Below are 20,482 nucleotides of genomic sequence, written 5' to 3'. Positions count from 1 at the left end.
AAGAACTATGTTGCATATGTTAACATCTCCAGTCATATATTTAAGCTTTTTATTTAGTTTTCACTCCACATGCATTTATTGATGACCCCTATGATGTAGCACTTAGCTTCATACTCGAATTGATAGGTATTTTATAGAATGGTTATACTGTTTCGTTATAGTTTTATTTAGATAAGCCAACTATTATTTTTAGGGATAATGTTATAAAAATACACCAACTTTCATTTTTTTCTAAATTCATACACTTTTAGATAGAAATTGAGCAAATAGAAATATGCCACGTATGGCGGTACAATAAGATGGGTTAAATTTGTTGGGTTAAATAGTATTTTCCTAAAATCGGCAAAAACTAAAATCGGTAATTTTCAATTAAATAAGAATCATAAACCGCTGATTCCGAGCTGAAACTGGCGATGGCCAGGGCTAATCATTGGTATCAGCGCATTTTTTGTAAATTCTGCATCCGTAATTTCATTTATCGTGTTACTTTTATTTTTTGTTACAAGGTATGTATGTTACTTATTTCTGATTAGGGATGGGGTGACACATTTGCTTACAATGTAGGCCATGTTTGGTTCATGGAATACAATAGCATGAAATAGAAATAGCTATTCCATAAGAAATGGAATAGTCATTCTTTAGTTTTTGAGAGGAGTGTTTATTCCACAAAATCATGGAATAGCAATTCTTTAGAATACCTATTCTATGAACTAAAGTAAAAATTTGTCATTTTATACGGAATAGCTATTCCATTCCGCACTTATTCCATCCACATGCATTTATTGATGACCCCTATGATGTAGCACTTAGCTTCATACTCGAATTGATAGGTATTTTATAGAATGGTTATACTGTTTCGTTATAGTTTTATTTAGATAAGCCAACTATTATTTTTAGGGATAATGTTATAAAAATACACCAACTTTCATTTTTTTTTAAATTCATACACTTTTAGATAGAAATTGAGCAAATAGAAATATGCCACGTATGGCGGTACAATAAGATGGGTTAAATTTGTTGGGTTAAATAGTATTTTCCTAAAATCGGCAAAAACTAAAATCGGTAATTTTCAATTAAATAAGAATCATAAACCGCTGATTCCGAGCTGAAACTGGCGATGGCCAGGGCTAATCATTGGTATCAGCGCATTTTTTGTAAATTCTGCATCCGTAATTTCATTTATCGTGTTACTTTTATTTTTTGTTACAAGGTATGTATGTTACTTATTTCTGATTAGGGATGGGGTGACACATTTGCTTACAATGTAGGCCATGTTTGGTTCATGGAATACAATAGCATGAAATAGAAATAGCTATTCCATAAGAAATGGAATAGTCATTCTTTAGTTTTTGAGAGGAGTGTTTATTCCACAAAATCATGGAATAGCAATTCTTTAGAATACCTATTCTATGAACTAAAGTAAAAATTTGTCATTTTATACGGAATAGCTATTCCATTCCGCACTTATTCCATGAACCAAACATGGCCGTCATACTATGCTACAATTTCTCCCATTACGAGTCACTTTCATAACATTAACATTATAACCAAGTCTTGTAATCTGCCAAATGCCAACATCTCTTTTGGATTCTTTGCTGCCTTGCCATGAAATTCAATTCTACCAATCAGTTGCCACAAAAAGGAACAGAAACCAATGAATATTCTGAGATTCCTTCTCTTTTTCTCCTGCCATTTAGAAATCCAGAAAGTTTGATACTGAAAAGAGAATATCCCCAGAATATGTCCCTAATTCACGAATATTTTAAGACATATACAATGATTACCTCGTATAACTGCTTAACAGTTACTTCATTGGTCAACACTCCTTTATTATACTATCAGAATTCAGAAGTTTTTCATGAGAATTTATAATAACACAAATAAGCTACAAGACAGAAGAAAGAATATTTATAAATCGTTTTTTAATTTTATAATCAACATTTTGTCAAATTTCATAACATGTTTTAGAGGTATCCAAGGAGGCCATCACTCTCCTTGTGTAATTTCTTTCTCATTTCTTGAAATATTACTCTTAAAATATAAAATAATACGAACCGCGTAAACACTGAAATAGAAAAAACGAGTTCTTGCAATAATAAGTTATAAATATAGGCAATTTTGAAGTTTAAGAAGTACTTTCAGAAACATAAACAAAACACTATTCTCGGTACGTTTTCGTACAACATAGTTGTTTTTGCGGATACAATGAATCAGCAGTTAGTTAATGCTTCACGAGAAGGAGATATTGATACTTTATATTCACTAATTCGCAAAGATCCGTGTCTTTTGGAGCATGTCGACGCCATTCCATACGTAAACTCCCCTCTGCATGTTGCTGCATCTTCCGGCCGGATTGAATTTGCCACGGAAATAATGAGATTAAAGCCTTCGCTTTCAAGAAAGCTTAACGGAGATGGGTTTAGCCCCATTCACCTTGCTCTGCAAAATAGGCATACTCAGGTGGTTCTTGGGCTATTAGAGATTGACGGTGAGCTTGTCTGTGTCAAAGGAAGAGAAGGCATAACTCCTTTGCATTATGCAGCTTCATTAGGAAACATGGAGCTTCTGCCTAAGTTTTTATCAGTTTGTCCGAAATCCATACAAGATTTGACTGTCAGAAATGAGACAGCTCTGCATATTGCTCTTAGAAATAACAGGAGTGAAGCTTTTGAATTCTTGCTGAAATGGGTCTGCCATGCAAGAGTCCTCAATCAACAGGATGTGGAAGGAAATACATTATTGCACATTGCAACAATCAGAAACCATACCCATGTATTAGCTCATTAAAAAAGTTCTTTCTTTTATATTTGTTTTTTTAGCTTTGAATTGATTTGGACCGTTGATGTAATTCTCCATTATGCAGTTTGTGAGATTGTTACTGATAACGTAGCACATCTAGTAGGGGCGAAGCAACCTCGCCAGGAACGAACATCGCTAAGTCAAGCATTTCACCGACCTGGTAACAATTCCCGACCTTCTTGAAATCATAGAACGCATGACTTGGGGGGTCACCGGATCGATGGGAATTCAAACATCATCCGAGACAATCATGCCTGATAAGGTCGGACCAAGAATCTTACCCGAGCTCTGAGCCCGAAAAACCGGACCATCTGGTCCGAGCTCTGAGCTGCTCCCAGATACGGAAATCATGATAACTTGACTCCCAAGTTATCCGGGCTCCGAGGTCCTGTCCAAAGAGCGCTCGCTCGTGTACCAGATCCGGGGACCACAGAAGATCTTCTGACAGGTACGTGAGGAATGTTCCCTCTGACACACCTAACAACCCGTGCCTCCCGCAAGGATATTCCACCACGTCAGCATAACTGATTTCTGGGACCACTGGGCTCACAGCCTGCCAGCAAGGCAGGTTTGTCCTTAAACCCTAACTATAAATAGAGGGTTTAAGGACAAACCCTAGGTAATTTTCTTTTTCTCTACTCTAAGCACTCTCTTTTCTCTTCTTCTTCTTCCTCTACTTAAAATCTTACTTGAGCGTCGGAGTGAACGTCCGGTGACCCCCACCGGAGTTCTTTCTGACCTCCGTCTGCTTGTGGTGTGCAGGTCACTACAGCTCGGATCTATTTTGGTGATTCATCACTTGGCGCCGTCTGTGGGAAACCGTTTTGTATTCCCCTGTTCTACTCTGGTTCTCTTGACGTTGCTGATCAGATCTTGACAAGAAACAATGGCTGATGATCCTGTTTTGGACAGGGTAGATCCTCTGGGAACTACGGTTACCGATGCTAACTTGGTTGGTGGAGTCTCTGCTAGTGGTCGGACCTCTGTGATCACTGGCTTAACTCCTCCGGCGAATGCTCAGGTGGGAGGATCCAGGGCTTCCGGCAGTGGAGCTGGATTTGTGCCTTTATATGGGTTGGAAAACTATCCAAGGGCGAACCCTTTTGCTTCAGATGCAAGTCACACCCACTTATCAACCCCAGGAACCACCGTGCCTCAAAGTTTCCTCCACAATACCTTGTCTCCCACTCAACTCAACTTCCCGGTAGACGCTACACTGGTGGCTACGGGAACAGGAACAACTTCTGGGCAAGATATACCTCCGGCGGTCTTACAAGCTCAAGAATATTTAGAATACATGGCTCGCCAGCTGCACCAGGCCCAGCAGATGCACTTTGCAGTCATGTCCCAGTATTACCCAAGTTACAATCCCTCGGCCACCCCTGGGGTCCCTCCATCCCAAGCTGCTGAGTTTCAGGATGGTCGTCCTCCGAGAGAAGAAGGTCGGAGCGACCACCCACGACCCAGACCTAGGGGTCCCACAGAGCATCAAGCACCAAGAGGCGAGGATCATCGTGACACTAATTTGCCGAGAGACGAAGGTCGGCATGATCGCCCTCTGCCGAGAGACGAAGGTCGGCATGATCGCCCTCTGCCGAGAGACGAAGGTCGGCATGATCGCCCTTTTCCGAGAGACGAAGGTCGGAATGATCCTCCTCCTCCTCGAAGGGAGGGGGTGCAAGACGAGAATCTACCACCGGGGACACAGCGCGGAGACGCTGGCTTGGGGAGGGGAGACCCAGACCCGGAGGCAGATCCTCTGCGGACCGCGAGAGCAGGAGCTCCACCGGTCAGGAGAAACGGGGCAGAAAGTGTTCATAGCTCGGGTGCAGCGTCACAGCATCAGAAAACTTTGCATGACGAGGTTACTCGTCTGGTCCAGGCCGAGCTAGATAGGCACAAAGGGCACAAGGCAGAGTCTCGACCTTTTACTACCTGTGGCATTGCTAGCCCTTTGTCAAAGGCTATATGGGATGACCCATTTCCAGATAAGTTTAAATATCCGCCCATTGACAGATATAACGGTAAATCCGACCCGATGACTCATTTAAGTTGCTTTCAGGTTGCCATGGGAGTTCAAAGTGTCTCGGACGCCACGGTGTGCAAAGTGTTCCCTTCAACGTTGAGCGATGCGGCGCAAAAGTGGTACCAGAACCTCAAGGAGGGCTCTATTACCAGTTTCAGGGAGCTCGCTATGGCTTTCAAAACTCATTTTGCCCCGAGTATCGAACGAAAGAAAAGATCCAGTGATTTGAAGAAATGCTTTCAAAAGCAGGGAGAAAGTTTGAAAGCTTACATTGCTCGGTTCAATGCCGAGGCGATCATGATAGAAGATTTGAACGATGATACAGCCATCGATGCTATGAAAGATAACACCAGCATGCAAGTCTTCCGAGACAGCCTGATCACCAACCCGGTTGACACTTACACCGAGTTGATGGACAGGGCTTGGAATTATATCAATCTCGACGAGGAAAGGCAGAGGAAGTCTTACGGGACGGCTAGCCCGGTTCCCAGTAAAACGCAGAATACTCAGGGATCTAACCGTAACCAAGATCGGTACCGACCTCTGAACGAGACTTCGGGGTACAGAGGTAACAAACCATTCAATGCTCAAACCAGTCCGCCAAGTACGGGGCCTGGTACTAAGCCAAGTTTCAGTATTGGAGGAGGAACGGAAGGATATGTAGATCGAGCAGGAGTACCGAGACAGTATGTACCACTCAATACTCCGAGGGAACAAATTCTATCCTGGATCAAGCACAACAACGAAGAGATTCGTTACCCGCCGAGGCTAGTGAAAGATGGAGACCGATCCAAGTTCTGTGATTTTCATGATGGTTATGGCCACGAAACAGAGGAGTGCGGACGTTTGCGAAGTGAAATAGACAAGTTGGTCTGCCAGGGGCGATTACAACATTTTGTTGTGGCCAAGGAGGGCCAAGACCGAGGAAATACGAGGGTCAACTCGGTCAGGTCGGAGCCCGGGGGGAGTAGGGAGGCCCAATCCCCATCAAAGAAAACACAAGTCACGGGGGTAATTAACACAATCTCGGGAGGAACCTCAGAGTCCGAATATGGTCGCAAGCGCAGAAAGAAAAAGCAAAAGATGGTCATGTCGGTATCTACTGGGACGCCATGGCCTAACATTGTTTTCGGGCCAGAGGATGCGAAAGGAGTAGATTTTCCTCATGAAGACGCCTTGATCGTATCCGCCATCATTGGATCGAAATGGGTAAAACGATTGCTGGTAGACGATGGAAGCTCGGTTAACTTGTTGACTCTGTCAGTCTTTTTGACAATGGGAGGATCCAAGACTGACCTCAAGCCTGTGAATATTCCTCTCCTGGGGCTGGGGGGAGCTCCAGTTACCCCAGAGGGCATGGTCGAGCTGGATCTGGAGCTCGGCATCGAAATACCCCAGGAGGACGGAACAGAGGGAATCCTGGCGGAACCAACACGGAAGGTACGTTCACTGTTCATGATAGTTGACATGCCTCTTGCTTATAATGGTATTCTTGGTAGACCTATGTTGTATAGCACAGGTGCAGTGACTAGTATTCGTTACTTGATGATGAAAATCCCAGTGGAAAACGAGGTCATAACTATCAGGGGAAACCAAACCCTATCTAGGCAATGTTACATGGCCACTATGGGCAGCACGGTGGAAACGATGAACATCGATACACCCGAGCTGCTCATCAGAGAGAAAAAAGCTCAGAAACCCCGAGAAAACTTAGAAACGATTGAACTTACAGAGGGATCCGAGATGTATGTAAAGCTGGGGGTAGATTGGCCAGACGAGCACCGGGAGGCTATCATAGCTCGGATAAAACAGTACGTGGAGGAGTTCACCAACAAGTCAGAGGATATTGGGGGGGTAGACCCTAAGATCATCTCGCACAAGTTAAATGTGGATGCGAAATGCAAACCTGTCAAGCAAAAGAAAAGAACTTTCTCTCTAGAGAAACAGATTGCCATCCGAGATGAAGTGGAGAAGCTCTTGAAAGCCGGGTTCATCAGGAAAGTGGACTACCCTGAATGGCTGGCTAACGTAGTCTTGATCAAGAAGTCCAACGGTAGATGGAGGCTTTGTATAGATTTCACAGATCTAAACAATGCCTGCCCAAAGGACAGTTTTCCTCTGCCAAACATTGACCAACTGGTGGACGCAACATGCGGGTTTGCGGTCTATGCCTTCTTAGATGCTTCGCAGGGATATCACCAGATCCCGATGAGTAAAGATGACGAAGAAAAAACAGCTTTCACAACGGATCTGGGGACCTATTGCTACAAGAAAATGCCTTTTGGTTTAAAAAATGCTGGGGCAACCTATCAAAGACTCATGAATCATGTTTTTAAAGATCAACTAGGCAAGAACGTCGAGGTTTATGTGGATGACATAGTCGTGAAATCTAGAGGAATCGAGGAACATGCAGCGGATCTGGCAGAAACTTTTGAAAAGCTGAAAGGTTTTAACCTTAAGCTGAACCCGGAAAAGTGCGTTTTCGCAGTACGCTCGGGGAAATTTCTAGGGCATCTCATCTCGGAGAAAGGCATTGAGGCCAACCCGGAGAAAATCGAGGCAGTAATGAGCATGAAAGCACCCAGCTCGGTAAAGGAGGTACAAAAGTTGAATGGGAGAGTAACGGCATTGGGCAGATTCATGAGTTGCTCGGCCAAACGATGTTTGCCATTCTTCAAAATCCTGAAGAATACAAAGAATTTCAAGTGGACAGAGGAGTGTAACGCAGCTTTTGAAGAGCTGAAGGTTTACCTCAGCACACCCCCGGTGTTGGGTAGACCTGAGCCTGGGGAAATCTTATACTTGTATCTCTCGGTGAATGACGAGACAGCAGCGGCAGTCCTGGTGAAGGAGGATAAGGGTCTGCAAACCCCGGTTTATTATCTCAGCAGGGTCTTGAAAGGCCCGGAGGTCAGATACCCAAAAATTGAGAAATTTGCTTTGGCATTGAAGGTGGCGGCGGAAAAACTAAGGAGATATTTCGAGGCTCACATCATCGTAGTACGTACAAACCAACCTCTGAGAAAGGCGCTGCAGAGGCCAGAGATGTCGGGACGGCTAGTTAGCTGGTCGGTCCAGCTGGGAGGATATGACATCCGGTACGAACCAAGACCGGCTCTGAAAGCACAAGTACTGGCAGATTTCATAGCTGAGACCACTGCAAGCGACCAACCTGAAGAACCTGACGAACGACTCCTACGGTGGGTCTTAGAAGTCGACGGGGCATCAAATCTGGATGGATCGGGGGCAGGCGTAGTCTTGAAAGGCCCTCACGGAGTCACACTCCGGAGCTCGGTAAAATTTGATTTCCCGGCATCCAACAATGCCGCGGAATATGAGGCTCTGCTGATCGGATTGAGAATGGTAAACGTGGTCAAAGCCGAACACGTAACGATAAGGAGTGATTCTCAGTTAGTCGTTTGTCAAACTCTGGGTACTTTTGAAGCTCGGGATTCGGAAATGAGGAGATACGTGGACAGAGTCAAGTTCTTCTTGAACAAGATTCAGGAGCTCGGAGGAAAATGGGTAATAGAGCAAGTTCCTCGTTTGGAAAATCAAGAGGCCGATGTATTGGCCAAAGCAGCAACAGTGAACGAAAAGATGCCAGGAGTCCATTTCTCTGTTCAAAAGCATTCCAGTATCGACAACTATGAAACCATTTTTCTAACTCAGCCTTTGGAAAACTGGATGCAAGGTATAGCCCACTACCTGATGGATGGAACTCTGCCAGAAAACAGAGATAAAGCCTACAAAATCTTGCGACAAGCTCCGTACTACGCGTTCCTCGACGGAGTCTTGTACAGAAAGTCATTCACCCACCCGTGGTCGAGATGCTTGACAGCTGAGGAAGGAGAGTATGTGTTGAGAGAGATACATGAGGGTATTTGCGGGGCACACATAGCTCCTCGCATGTTGGCCAAGAAAGCAGTGTTGCAGGGCTACTACTGGCCCCTGATGGTTAAGCAAGCAGAGGAGATAGTAAAGAAGTGTGAGAACTGCCAGAGACACCAGAATATCCGACATACTCCTACTACAGAGCAGTGTCCTATTACAAGTCCTTGGCCATTTGCAACATGGGGAATTGACATCCTGGGGCCTTTCACGCCAACCACGGGGCAGAAAAAGTTCTTGATAGTGGCAGTAGATCACTTTACTAAGTGGCTCGAGGTAGAGGCAGTGAGCACCATCACAGAAGCTCGGATCCGGGATTTCTTCTGGAGGCAAATTGTGTGTCGTTTCGGTATACCCAGAGCGTTGGTAACTGATAACGGAAAGCAGTTCAACTGCCGAGCCTTCAAGGAATTTTGCAACGACTTGCACATTGACCTGCGCTTCACGTCAGTAGTTCACCCGCAGAGCAATGGGATGACTGAAGTAACCAACCGGACGATCCTAAAAGGGCTCAAGGCCAGGCTAGGGGAGTTCGACAGACAGTGGCTGGAAGAGCTACCGAAGGTCATTTGGGCTTACAGAACCACGCCAAGGGCAGGCACAGGAGACACCCCGTTTTCTCTAACATATGGGTGCGAGGCAATGATACCGGTGGAAATCGGGATGCCAACTTTAAGGGTCCAATTCTTCGATGAGGCTAAGAACGAGGAAGAACAGAAATTATGCTTAGACCTGCTGGAAGAGCGAAGAGAACAGGCAGCGCTAAGAATCGAAGCATACAAGCAAAGAATGGCTAAGTATCATAACAAGAGAGTTAAACCCTTGAGTTTCCAAGTCGGCGATCTGGTCCTACGACGGGCAGACATTGCTAAGGGAAATGCTGGAGTGGGAAAGCTCGAACCTAACTGGGAAGGCCCCTATCGAGTCACTGAGGTCGGACGAGCAGGAGCTTATAAAATAGCACACATGTCGGGCAGAGTGCTCCCGAGAACTTGGAACTCCCAGGTTCTTCGGAAATACTATCAGTAGTTACTTGTTTTACTTTTCGAGGTACCTAGGGGTTTTTTCACTTATGTTTGAGTTAGGCCTTTGTAAAACTCAAACATAAGTTTTTCCCCTCAATGAATAAAAAAGATTAAAAAGAATTTATGTCTTTTCCAAAACCCGAGCACTCTACTCGGTAAAAAATCTACGGGCTATGTGCCACCAGCGGGCTATGTGCCACCAGCGGGCTATGTGCCATCTACGGGCTATGTGCCACCAGCGGGCTATGTGCCACCAGCGGGCTATGTGCCACCAGCGGGCTATGTGCCATCTACGGGCTATGTGCCACCAGCGGGCTATGTGCCATCTACGGGCTATGTGCCACCAGCGGGCTATGTGCCGTCTACGGGCTATGTGCCATCTACGGGCTATGTGCCACCAGCGGGCTATGTGCCATCTACGGGCTATGTGCCACCAGCGGGCTATGTGCCATCTACGGGCTATGTGCCACCAGCGGGCTATGTGCCGTCTACGGGCTATGTGCCATCTACGGGCTATGTGCCACCAGCGAGCTATAAGCCACCAGCGGGCTAGGTGCCACCAACGTACTACGAACAATTCTCGACCCCGAGCAACAACAACTCCGGGTTGTCCCAAGACAATAGGCTATCCACACCGAGCAACTTGCTTAAACTTGGTCTATGAACAACTAAAAACCTATCCTGGTATTTTTTAAACCCCACGCCTAAGTCAAGAACCAACATATGAAAACAAGAGGCTAGAAAAGAGCCCACACTACTGGAGCCTGCTCGGAAACTAGTTTGCGTTAAGCATGCAAACGTGTTGTCACATACTTAACCAAAATTTTCAAAGATAGAAAACAAAAACATCATTCAAAGAAATAACACGAGTGTAACAAAGAGAACATAGGCAAGTAAAAAACAAGATATATATAGTAAAGCCAAAGTGACCAAACTTTGCAAAAATATTCAAAGCATAACAAAGGAGCTCGGAGCTCAACATTACAAAAAAAAAAAAAAAAAAAACAATGGAAAAATTCATTCAGAAAAAACAAGTATATACGGAAGAAAATATCCAAACTTACAAAAGAGAGCTCGAAGCTCAATATTCCAAAAAATACAAAAGAAAACATTGTTTGAAATTTACAAAATAAAACTATCTAAGTTAAAGCTATCTTGGGGGGTCGGAGCTCGGACCCTGATCATCGGCAAGGTAGTCCTCGATGTCGGCAGGCACATCATAATCTTCAGGCAGCTCCTTGGCCCGCCGACCCAATTCCTCGATATCCAGCACGAAGTCGGAAACATCCAGCTCGGCTCCGAATCGACCTCGGACATATTCACCCGCCTGGACCTCGCTGACATAGAGGATGCGGCGAAAGTCGTCATAGATCTTCTCTTCCCGGCTTGTGACTTCCTTCACCTCGGCCTCCGCCCTCTCAGCCCGCTGGGTGATCTCGTCGATCTGCTTCTTCTGGTCGGCCACGGTCACCCGAAGACCCTTAGAAGCCAGATCGTTCCGAGTTGTCAAGTCGGCCAGCTGCTTGGTGAAATCGTCCCGGGCCAGGACTCTGTCATTCTCGAGTTGAGCCACCTCAGCTCGCAGCTTCTCCAGCATACCGAGATCCTCAGCCCGGCGATCCTCGGAGCTCTTCAATTGAGACTCCAGCGTAGCAACCAGGGCAGCCCCCTCAGAAGCTTTCTTCTCTGCCTCGGAAGCCCTCCTCTCGGCTTCCCGGGCCCTCTTCTTCTCGGTCAGAAGAAGGTCCTTGGCCAGTGTCAGGTCGATCTCCACCTTGCTCTGGTTTTGATCGGCCATGTAGGCCATCTGCGAGGCCTGCAATAAACAAAAAACACAAGTCAAAATAAAAACAAAGACAAAACAAATAAAAAGAGGAGAATACAAGATATTTACCTGGAGGCAGAGGGAGGAAACTGCAGCCCACAAGTTCTCAGGCTTGTGGGACTTGTAGTGCTCCCGGTCAGCAGGAAGAGTGGTCACACGAGCAACGTCGCCCGCAATGACCAGATCATGCAAGGTCGCCCGCCGACCATCATTATGCCTGCTGACCCACTCGGCAAAGCTTGCTCGAGTGATGGTCTGAGGACCCGGAGCCGAAGCACTCGACCCCGACGAGATCTCTGGGAGGTCCGGCACCCTGGATGGAGGAGCTCGGGAACTCTGCCCGACGGGCACGGGAGTTTCTCCCTGGGGATCAGCTGGGCCCCGAACTGGACCGTCCACCGTCTCGGTGGAGTCCAGATTCACAAAAGGGATGTTCCCCACTGGTTCGGCACCCGCCGGCACCTCGATCCCCTCCGGCAAACGAACCCGGAGGGGGACAGCATCAACACCCCGTAGGGGCTCTTCAGGAACACCCTTGGCAGCAGGTGCCTCGGCAGCCGGCGACTTAGGCACCTCGGCAACTCGGGAAGGGGGAGGAGGGGCCGGTGTCACACCTCGGCTCGCCGGCCTCTTTCTTTTCTTGCCAGCCAACTTGCTCAAATCAATATTGTTCACTGCGATAAAAACATACACAACAAAGTCAGTAATCACACAAGTAACAAAGTTCAAGGTAAAAAACAACAAGACAAGCTTCGGACACGTAAAAAAAAAAAAAAAAAAAAAAAAAAAAAAAAAAAAAAAACTACAGAGCAAATCACAAACCCCCAGCACCGGGCGCCGAATTCTTCCAGTAGTCAAAAGCAAGCTTCGGGCACAAGTCATCAGCTTGTGCTTTTTTCCCCGGGGGTGCATCATCCCGAAGGGCCGCGATATCGTTATCCTCCAGAGGTCCCGGGATGTGGAACCACTTCTCCGGCTTGTAGCATTTGGTTACCCACGAGGTACCCATCCCATCAAAGGCCGAAGGATGGGAAATTAGAAAGTAATCTTCCTTGAAATCCCGGAGTGAATCAATCACTCCGGAGATCAACCCCCCGGGAACAGCTTTTCTTTCACTCCGGAACCGCAGGTACGCGAAGTGGTTCTGGTCCTTCAGAGACATGAGGTATAAACAGCAGAATAACCTCATGCTGGGAACCACCCCAGTCTTCTCGCAAAGCTTCAAAAAGCAACTGTAGTGTCGAACCCCATTGGGGTGAATCTGCGACAAGGGCACCTCGAAGTACCGGCTTAACTCCTTGTAATGCTCGAGCAGTGGAAACCGAATCCCGGACTGCAAGTGCTCCAGTGTCAGCATGATGGAATTGGCCGGGGGAACATCGTTCAGCCTCTTTCCTTCCGGGACCAGAGCGAGCTCGTATTCAGCAGGGATGCCAAAAGCTCCTCGTACAGCTTGCAAGAAACCCACGGTGCACCGCGAGGCCTTGATATCGCGATCACCGGCCTTCTCACCGGTGTCCGGGATGGTATCTTTACTTTTGCCTCTTCCGAGCTGAGGAGGTCGAGAAGGACCGGTCTCTTCTACATCCGGGGTATTACCTCGGAGAGGGCGGATAACCACGAACTCCAGGGATGGTTCGTCCGTGCCCATGTCTTGATCGTCATACCCCATCCCCTCTTCACGATCTAAGGTTTCACCCGACATACCTAAAAGACACAGAAACTAGCTCGGATGAGACGAGTTCCAAATGGAAAAACTAGACAAACGCGTAGAAAAATCAAAATTACAGATCAAAGACAGAATTCCTAAGGGGTGAAACCATCAGAACATGAAGAACATCGAAATGAATTCCCAGAAATTCTGGAAACTCATTCTTCAAACGAAAAACATAAAACTCAGAACACACAAAAGCAAATAAAATACTGGAAATCAAGAACATCACTTAGCAGTACATGTCATCACTCACAGACACTAAAACAAACAAAACGAGTTAATCCAGAACTCTAGAAAACCAAAAATCCCAAACAGAAAACACAAAACAGAGAACAGAGGAAATCACAAAGAAAACTAAATCAAACACAGCCAAAATACCTAATCCAGAATCAAATACAGTAACGCAGAGAAATTCACAAGGAAAACAGAATCCAAAACATCATGCAACGGAATGTCACCAAGAACACATACATCTAAGCTAGAAATTACAACACAGAAACTAAAACAAAATCAGAAACGCTTACTTGTATATAGCACAGAAGAATCCTTGAGAAAAACTCGAAAGCGTAGATGATCCCTGGGCAGAGGAAGCAATGGCAGCGAGGGAAACTTCAGTAAAACAGCACCAAGGAAGTTCTCTTACAATAAAGCAGAAACACAGAAAACTCGATAAACTCAGAGAAACGATGGAATCTGGAGAAGACAAAGAGCAGAGGAATTTTTTCAGAGCAAAATAAGAATTCAAAAAACTGAGAGAGAATGTAAAAAGTTTCTAAGTGTTTGAAAAAAACATTTTATAACTGAAAAGAGAGGGAAATTGAAAGGACACGCCTTTTAATTTTCTCTCTCTTTCCACTCATAACGCCTCCTAGAAAATTGCACTAGCAATAACTGCTAAACACGTGGCTGAGACGTGCGCTGAAGCACAACCGCCATTTAAGACACCCACCCAAACAGCTGTCATGCACGCCAACTCGAAAGGACAGGTCTTTTCACATAGCCGTTTCAGCTCACCCATCTCCCTGACAAGCGGCTCGGTGTCAGAGATCACTCAAAAACAAAGTAAGCACGCCCAGAATCACGTGACCTAATAACCCGGATAAACTCACCATCTCGGACATAAATATCCGACGCACTGGGGGGGGACTAGTGATAACGTAGCACATCTAGTAGGGGCGAAGCAACCTCGCCAGGAACGAACATCGCTAAGTCAAGCATTTCACCGACCTGGTAACAATTCCCGACCTTCTTGAAATCATAGAACGCATGACTTGGGGGGTCACCGGATCGATGGGAATTCAAACATCATCCGAGACAATCATGCCTGATAAGGTCGGACCAAGAATCTTACCCGAGCTCTGAGCCCGAAAAACCGGACCATCTGGTCCGAGCTCTGAGCTGCTCCCAGATACGGAAATCATGATAACTTGACTCCCAAGTTATCCGGGCTCCGAGGTCCTGTCCAAAGAGCGCTCGCTCGTGTACCAGATCCGGGGACCACAGAAGATCTTCTGACAGGTACGTGAGGAATGTTCCCTCTGACACACCTAACAACCCGTGCCTCCCGCAAGGATATTCCACCACGTCAGCATAACTGATTTCTGGGACCACTGGGCTCACAGCCTGCCAGTAAGGCAGGTTTGTCCTTAAACCCTAACTATAAATAGAGGGTTTAAGGACAAACCCTAGGTAATTTTCTTTTTCTCTACTCTAAGCACTCTCTTTTCTCTTCTTCTTCTTCCTCTACTTAAAATCTTACTTGAGCGTCGGAGTGAACGTCCGGTGACCCCCACCGGAGTTCTTTCTGACCTCCGTCTGCTTGTGGTGTGCAGGTCACTACAGCTCGGATCTATTTTGGTGATTCATCAGTTACTAGATCGGAGAGTTGATATTCATGCAAGGAATGCAGAGAACTTGACAGCTCTGGACGTTGCCCTGAGACAACAAATAGAAAACCTTGAGGTTAAAACTATGTTATACTCGGCTGAAGCTTCCGCACTTCCCGCTTACGTCTTCGACCATTACTCAAGGTCATTTATCCTCTTTTCAAATTCAGCTATTTTGCACGAAAAATTGTGGAATCTATATCTTTTTTTACAAAACGGTTACCAAACTATAAAAAGTTAAAGATGGTTACTCGCAGTGGCGGATCCAGAAATCCCGCGTGGTGGGGTCCACATATATATTAAAATTTTAAATTGTATAAAAATATAGATTGTTTAATAAAATAATATAAATAATAAAATAATTTTTTATAATTATTCTCGATGAATTTGCATTTTATGAAAATATCTTATATTTACTCACACTATTAAATAAATTATTTTGTATATACGCTATTAAACACAATTTCAGCCACTCATCTCTTATTGTACTTTTTAAATTACTCTTCCTCAGTCTTTTTTCATATATGAATTTGTTCAAATGTCAAGTCAAATAATTGAAAAAAGATAACTTATTAAATTGAACTGTAAATAAATCTTATTGTTATATCTCTAAAGTAATTCATTGAAAAACGTTTGTTAAAGACTAAATTGTAAAATAAAATAAAATAAACATAAACTTTTAAAATTTAATAGTAGTTAATAGATAAAAATATATAATTTTCTACCCAAAATTTCAATGATATATAAATGTATATAAATATTAAAAACACTTAATATTACACATGTATTTTAATATTTAACTTTAATTACTTAAAACTCTCATTTGTACTCGACCAATTTCTTTTTACTTGAAAGTATAGTTTACATTATAATTGTACAATGCTTATCCATATTTTACATATAATCTATAATTTTTGTATAAGGCGTGCAATAATTTAAGGTTAAACATTTTTTTATTGCTATTTTAATTTTAAAAGTGTATTAAATTATGTAATGCGGAAATCTATTAGATTATAAATTTTATTATTTATAAGCTAAATGTTATAAAAGAACTTACGAATAACTAACTGTTATCAACAATTTTTGAATTTATTATATTAATTTAGTGGGTTTTTAATATGTATATATAAATAATTTTATTTTTTTAAAAAAGGTGGGGTCCACCCTTGTGCACTTGCATCCGCCCCTGGTTACTCGAGTATTATATTTATACAAATGAGTTACCATCTTGATGATGTGAAAAAAGAAAATATGTGTATTAAGATAATCTTTTTAAAAGAAAAACAAGAGTTCGGTAATTTTTTATAAAAAAAATAATAGTTCTATAACTATTCTGTAATTTTTTACAGTTCGGTAAATGTTTTGTAAAAAACTATTGACCGAGAATCATTTTGTAACGTTTTATAACTCGGTAATTGTTTTGTAAAAACACTATAGTTTGATGACCTAAAAAATGATTAACCCTTTTCTATTTGAACATTTCCATTTTCATGAAGCATGCATATAAATAGCTAATTAGTTGTATATGAAAATTTATTAGCAGTAATTAAATTAGTTGAATATTAACTGTTATCAAACACCTACAGCATGGATAAGAAGCTGAAGAAGGCAGCAGAAGAAGGATCTACTGAAGTTCTACACTTCTTACTCCAACAAGATCCACATCTTCTTGAACATTTATATCAGAACCCCATTATTGACACTCCTGTTCATGTAGCTGCACTAAAAGGACACACTCCTTTTGTTTTAGAAATGGTGAGCTCAAACCCATCTCTTGCTCGAAGATTAAATCAAGATGGTCTGACTCCAATGCACTTAGCTATGCAAGAAGGCCATATTCAGACAGTTATAGGGCTAATGCGGATCGACAGCGAGCTCGTTCGCATCAGAGGCAAGAAAAGAATAACTCCTTTACATTTTGCAGCCGAAAAGGGAGAAATCGAATTACTGGCTAAGTTCCTACGCTGTTGTCCGTTATCTATTGAAGATTTGACGTTCCATTGTCAGACTGCATTGCATGTTGCAGTTAAACACAAGCAGTTAGAAGCTTTTCAGTTTCTTTTCGGCTGGCTTTATCGGAGAGAAAAGGAAGAGATTCTGAACTGGAGAGACACTGATGGCAACACAGTTCTGCATATCGCTGTACTGGTAAATGAGCCTCAGGTAATATATTGATCAACTCCAACGCAGTATTTTAAAAACCGAACTGATTTAACCTTGTATATTATCTTTTTCAATGCAGGTTGTGGATTTGTTAATCAACAATGTTGATAAAGACATAAGAAACATTAACAATGAGACAGCAGAGGACATTTTCAGAAATCAAGGGGATTCTCAAAATAGGAAGATAAAAACAATCCTGAAAAATGCTTCTCTAGTCTCAAGATTATTCAATTCTTTAGTCAGAGTAAGAGACAGATACTTAGGAATCTTAACTCTAAATCAAGAAAATAGTGCCAGCGATGTCCGCGACATAGTACTAGTGGTCGCCGTATTAATAGCCACCGCAACTTACCAAGCTGTTTTAAGTCCTCCAGGAGGATTTTGGCAGGACGATTATCACCCACAAGGGAACAGCACCACCGGTCAGGAAGGACGGCTAGAGCCGCACCGCGCCGGAACAATAACGATGAATGGCTGGGAGAGTTCTTACTTCGCTCTTCTAAACAGTGCGGCTTTTTGCGCATCAGTTAGTACAATTGTGATACTGATGATGGGGCTTCCGTTTGCACTTCTGCTTGTAGGATCTACGGTTTTTATTACATTTTCGTATTTCTTTTCACTTCATACAGTATTCTCGGCGCTGGATGGTGTGTCAGTGTTTCTCATTTCATTACTTGGAGTTATTTTGTTTGCTGTTCATGTTCTAGAATTCGAGGTTCATCTACGACAGCGAGAGAGACGCAGGGTGGGTCTAAACTAAATTTTGTTCAAATTGTTCACCTCAGAGAAAAACAAAAGGTCATGGATTAGCTGGTTATTTCTTGTCAATATTTTTTCCAAGGTCTAATCACTCAAAAATCACTCGCCTTTAACTCTTTTTGTAAATATACTCTGACGTAAATATTTCTCCAATTTTACCCTAATTTGCCCTTTTATGTTTCAATTGTTCCCTGAAAAATTAAATTGACCTCTTTTCACTTGAAAAAAGTTTAAAATAATTCTCCATTTTTAGGCTATATTTCAATTAGATCCTATTATTATTAATAATATAAAAAATAAAAAATTATTTTAAACTTTTTTATAAATAAAAAGAGGTCAATTTAATGTTTTGGGATATAATTAAAATATAAAAAGATAAATTAGGATAAAATTGAAGAAATTCTTATGTTAGGGTATATTTACAAAAAGGGATAAAGATGGAGGGTTTTTGAGTGATTAAATCTTTTTTTTAATTCTGAGTCATGTACATATTTGTAATCTACTATATGGTAAATGCAAATTTTGCCTTAAAGGATTTGAGTACGTTTTTTATTGTCACGAAAATAAAAATTAAATTATTAAAATATAGACTTAACCCATCTAGAGGTCCCTGTACTTTACACTTTTTTTTCCGTAGGTCCTTATACTTTATTTTTATATTATCTGGTCCTTCTACTTATCTATTTTTGATTTTCAGGTCCTTTTTGAGTTTTTTCCAGTCCCTCTACTTACAATTATTTTTTCCTCCAATCCCTTTACTTACAATCTTTTTTTCATCCAGTCACACAAAAAAACTGAAAAAACTCAAAAAGGACCTGAAAAATAAAAAGTAGGTAGTATAATACAAAAATAAAGTATAAGGACCTACGGGAAAAAAGGTGTAAAGTATAGGGGTCTCTAAATGGGTTTGGCCTAAAATATACTAATAATAATAAATAAAACGTCGGATACTAAACTGCAATATATATATTACCCCAATGTTTTTGATTAAAATTGTTCAAACATAGCTACTATTCAACCAAGAGTTCGCTACGTTCCTCAATCTTCAAATAAGGCAGCGCATATTTGGGCTGAACAAACTAACTTTTCTCTTATAGCTGCTTTATTTTAATTGTTAGCCATTTTATTAATAGCTTTTTTTGGTGTATCTATATATCTATGGATAAATAAAGAATTATTCAGCCACAATCTAATTATAACTTGCTACTCATTATCGCTTACATAAAATGTATTAGAGGCAATATATCACTTTATATATTTAAACATTAAATTATATTAAAATTTATAACATAATTGCTTATTTTAAATTTTAATTTTATCCATTAATATTGAATTATAATAACATATATTTTATTTAGTATTTTTGAGTATTTTATGCAAAATTAATGGATCCACCACTAATTAGAGAAAGAATATTGCTATATATATATTATATAACATGTCACATTCTGTATAATTTTAAAAAAATAAATTAACAAAACACAATATTATATTTATTATTATAATAAAAATTAGGAACAACCGATAAAGGTTCTATTTTATTTAAAAAAAAAATATAAATGCCAATTATAGAATTGACATAACTTATTATTTTTACTTTTCTATTCGTCAGAATAAAAAATAGTACTTTTCTTTTGCAGCTTCTTATTCTTGCCGTCGTATGAATAATACGTTTTTCGTGTAAGCTGAGGAGATTTTTTTGCTTGTTCAGATGAGCCACCAGGTTGATTCTGAGCTGATTGTTGCTGATTCTGATAAGCTGATGATTGCTGTTGGCTTGAACCCACATTCATGAAATCATAAAACGTAGCGTTTTGTTTTTGCTGACTTGATGAGCCCACGTTCATGAAATCATAATACTTTTTATTTTGGTCGGCCATAGCTTCAACGATGTGTTTTTTTTTTCCTAAAACTTTCTGTTGTAATTGGTTATTTTTATTCCCTGAAACCCCTTTTATATGTATATTGTAGTATTTAATTTAGTAAGATATGAGAAATACCCATAAAGGAAATTAAAATGAATCATTTATTTTCAACCATGCCATATTGGAAAAGGGTCGCATTTCAAATAATTAATTAAGAAGATATGCACTCATGCATGCTCAAACCGTATCTTATTTATATTCTAATTTGTAAGATTTGCAACGAAAATGGAAACGAATGATGAAAGAAATCTACTCTACTATACCTAAATAAGAAACAAAAGGAAATTAAAGGACTAACATTATAGAAATAGTAGGCAAATTAAGGAAGAGAACCAGAAAGGGTGAAAATAACAATTGATTAGATGTATTAACATAAATAGTAGGTATAGATTAAATAAAACAAATTTAGAAATATTTTGATTTTTTATGGGATTTGACTATTCTATTTGAGAAATATTTAGGTAGACCG

General features: G+C 41.8%; 2 protein-coding genes across 2 annotated transcripts; both read left to right on the top strand.

Annotated features, from left to right (window-relative positions):
• The first annotated feature begins 2,205 nt into the window (after positions 1 to 2,205).
• Positions 2,206 to 2,890, top strand: LOC126678613 (ankyrin repeat-containing protein BDA1-like). Its single transcript, XM_050373506.1, has 2 exons — positions 2,206 to 2,772; positions 2,864 to 2,890. Exons 1-2 carry the CDS (start codon positions 2,206 to 2,208, stop codon positions 2,888 to 2,890), a joined length of 594 nt encoding a protein of 197 aa, XP_050229463.1.
• A 13,863-nt stretch (positions 2,891 to 16,753) lies between these two features.
• LOC126678611 (ankyrin repeat-containing protein BDA1-like) lies at positions 16,754 to 18,089 on the top strand. Its single transcript, XM_050373503.1, has 2 exons — positions 16,754 to 17,329; positions 17,409 to 18,089. Exons 1-2 carry the CDS (start codon positions 16,754 to 16,756, stop codon positions 18,087 to 18,089), a joined length of 1,257 nt encoding a protein of 418 aa, XP_050229460.1.
• The last annotated feature ends 2,393 nt before the right edge of the window (positions 18,090 to 20,482 follow it).

The sequence above is a fragment of the Mercurialis annua genome, linkage group LG4 (assembly GCF_937616625.2).
Source record: "Mercurialis annua linkage group LG4, ddMerAnnu1.2, whole genome shotgun sequence".
NCBI classification, from domain to species: domain Eukaryota; kingdom Viridiplantae; phylum Streptophyta; class Magnoliopsida; order Malpighiales; family Euphorbiaceae; genus Mercurialis; species Mercurialis annua.
Note: the sequence above shows the minus strand (reverse complement) of the source record. Positions and strands in the feature narration are given on the sequence as shown.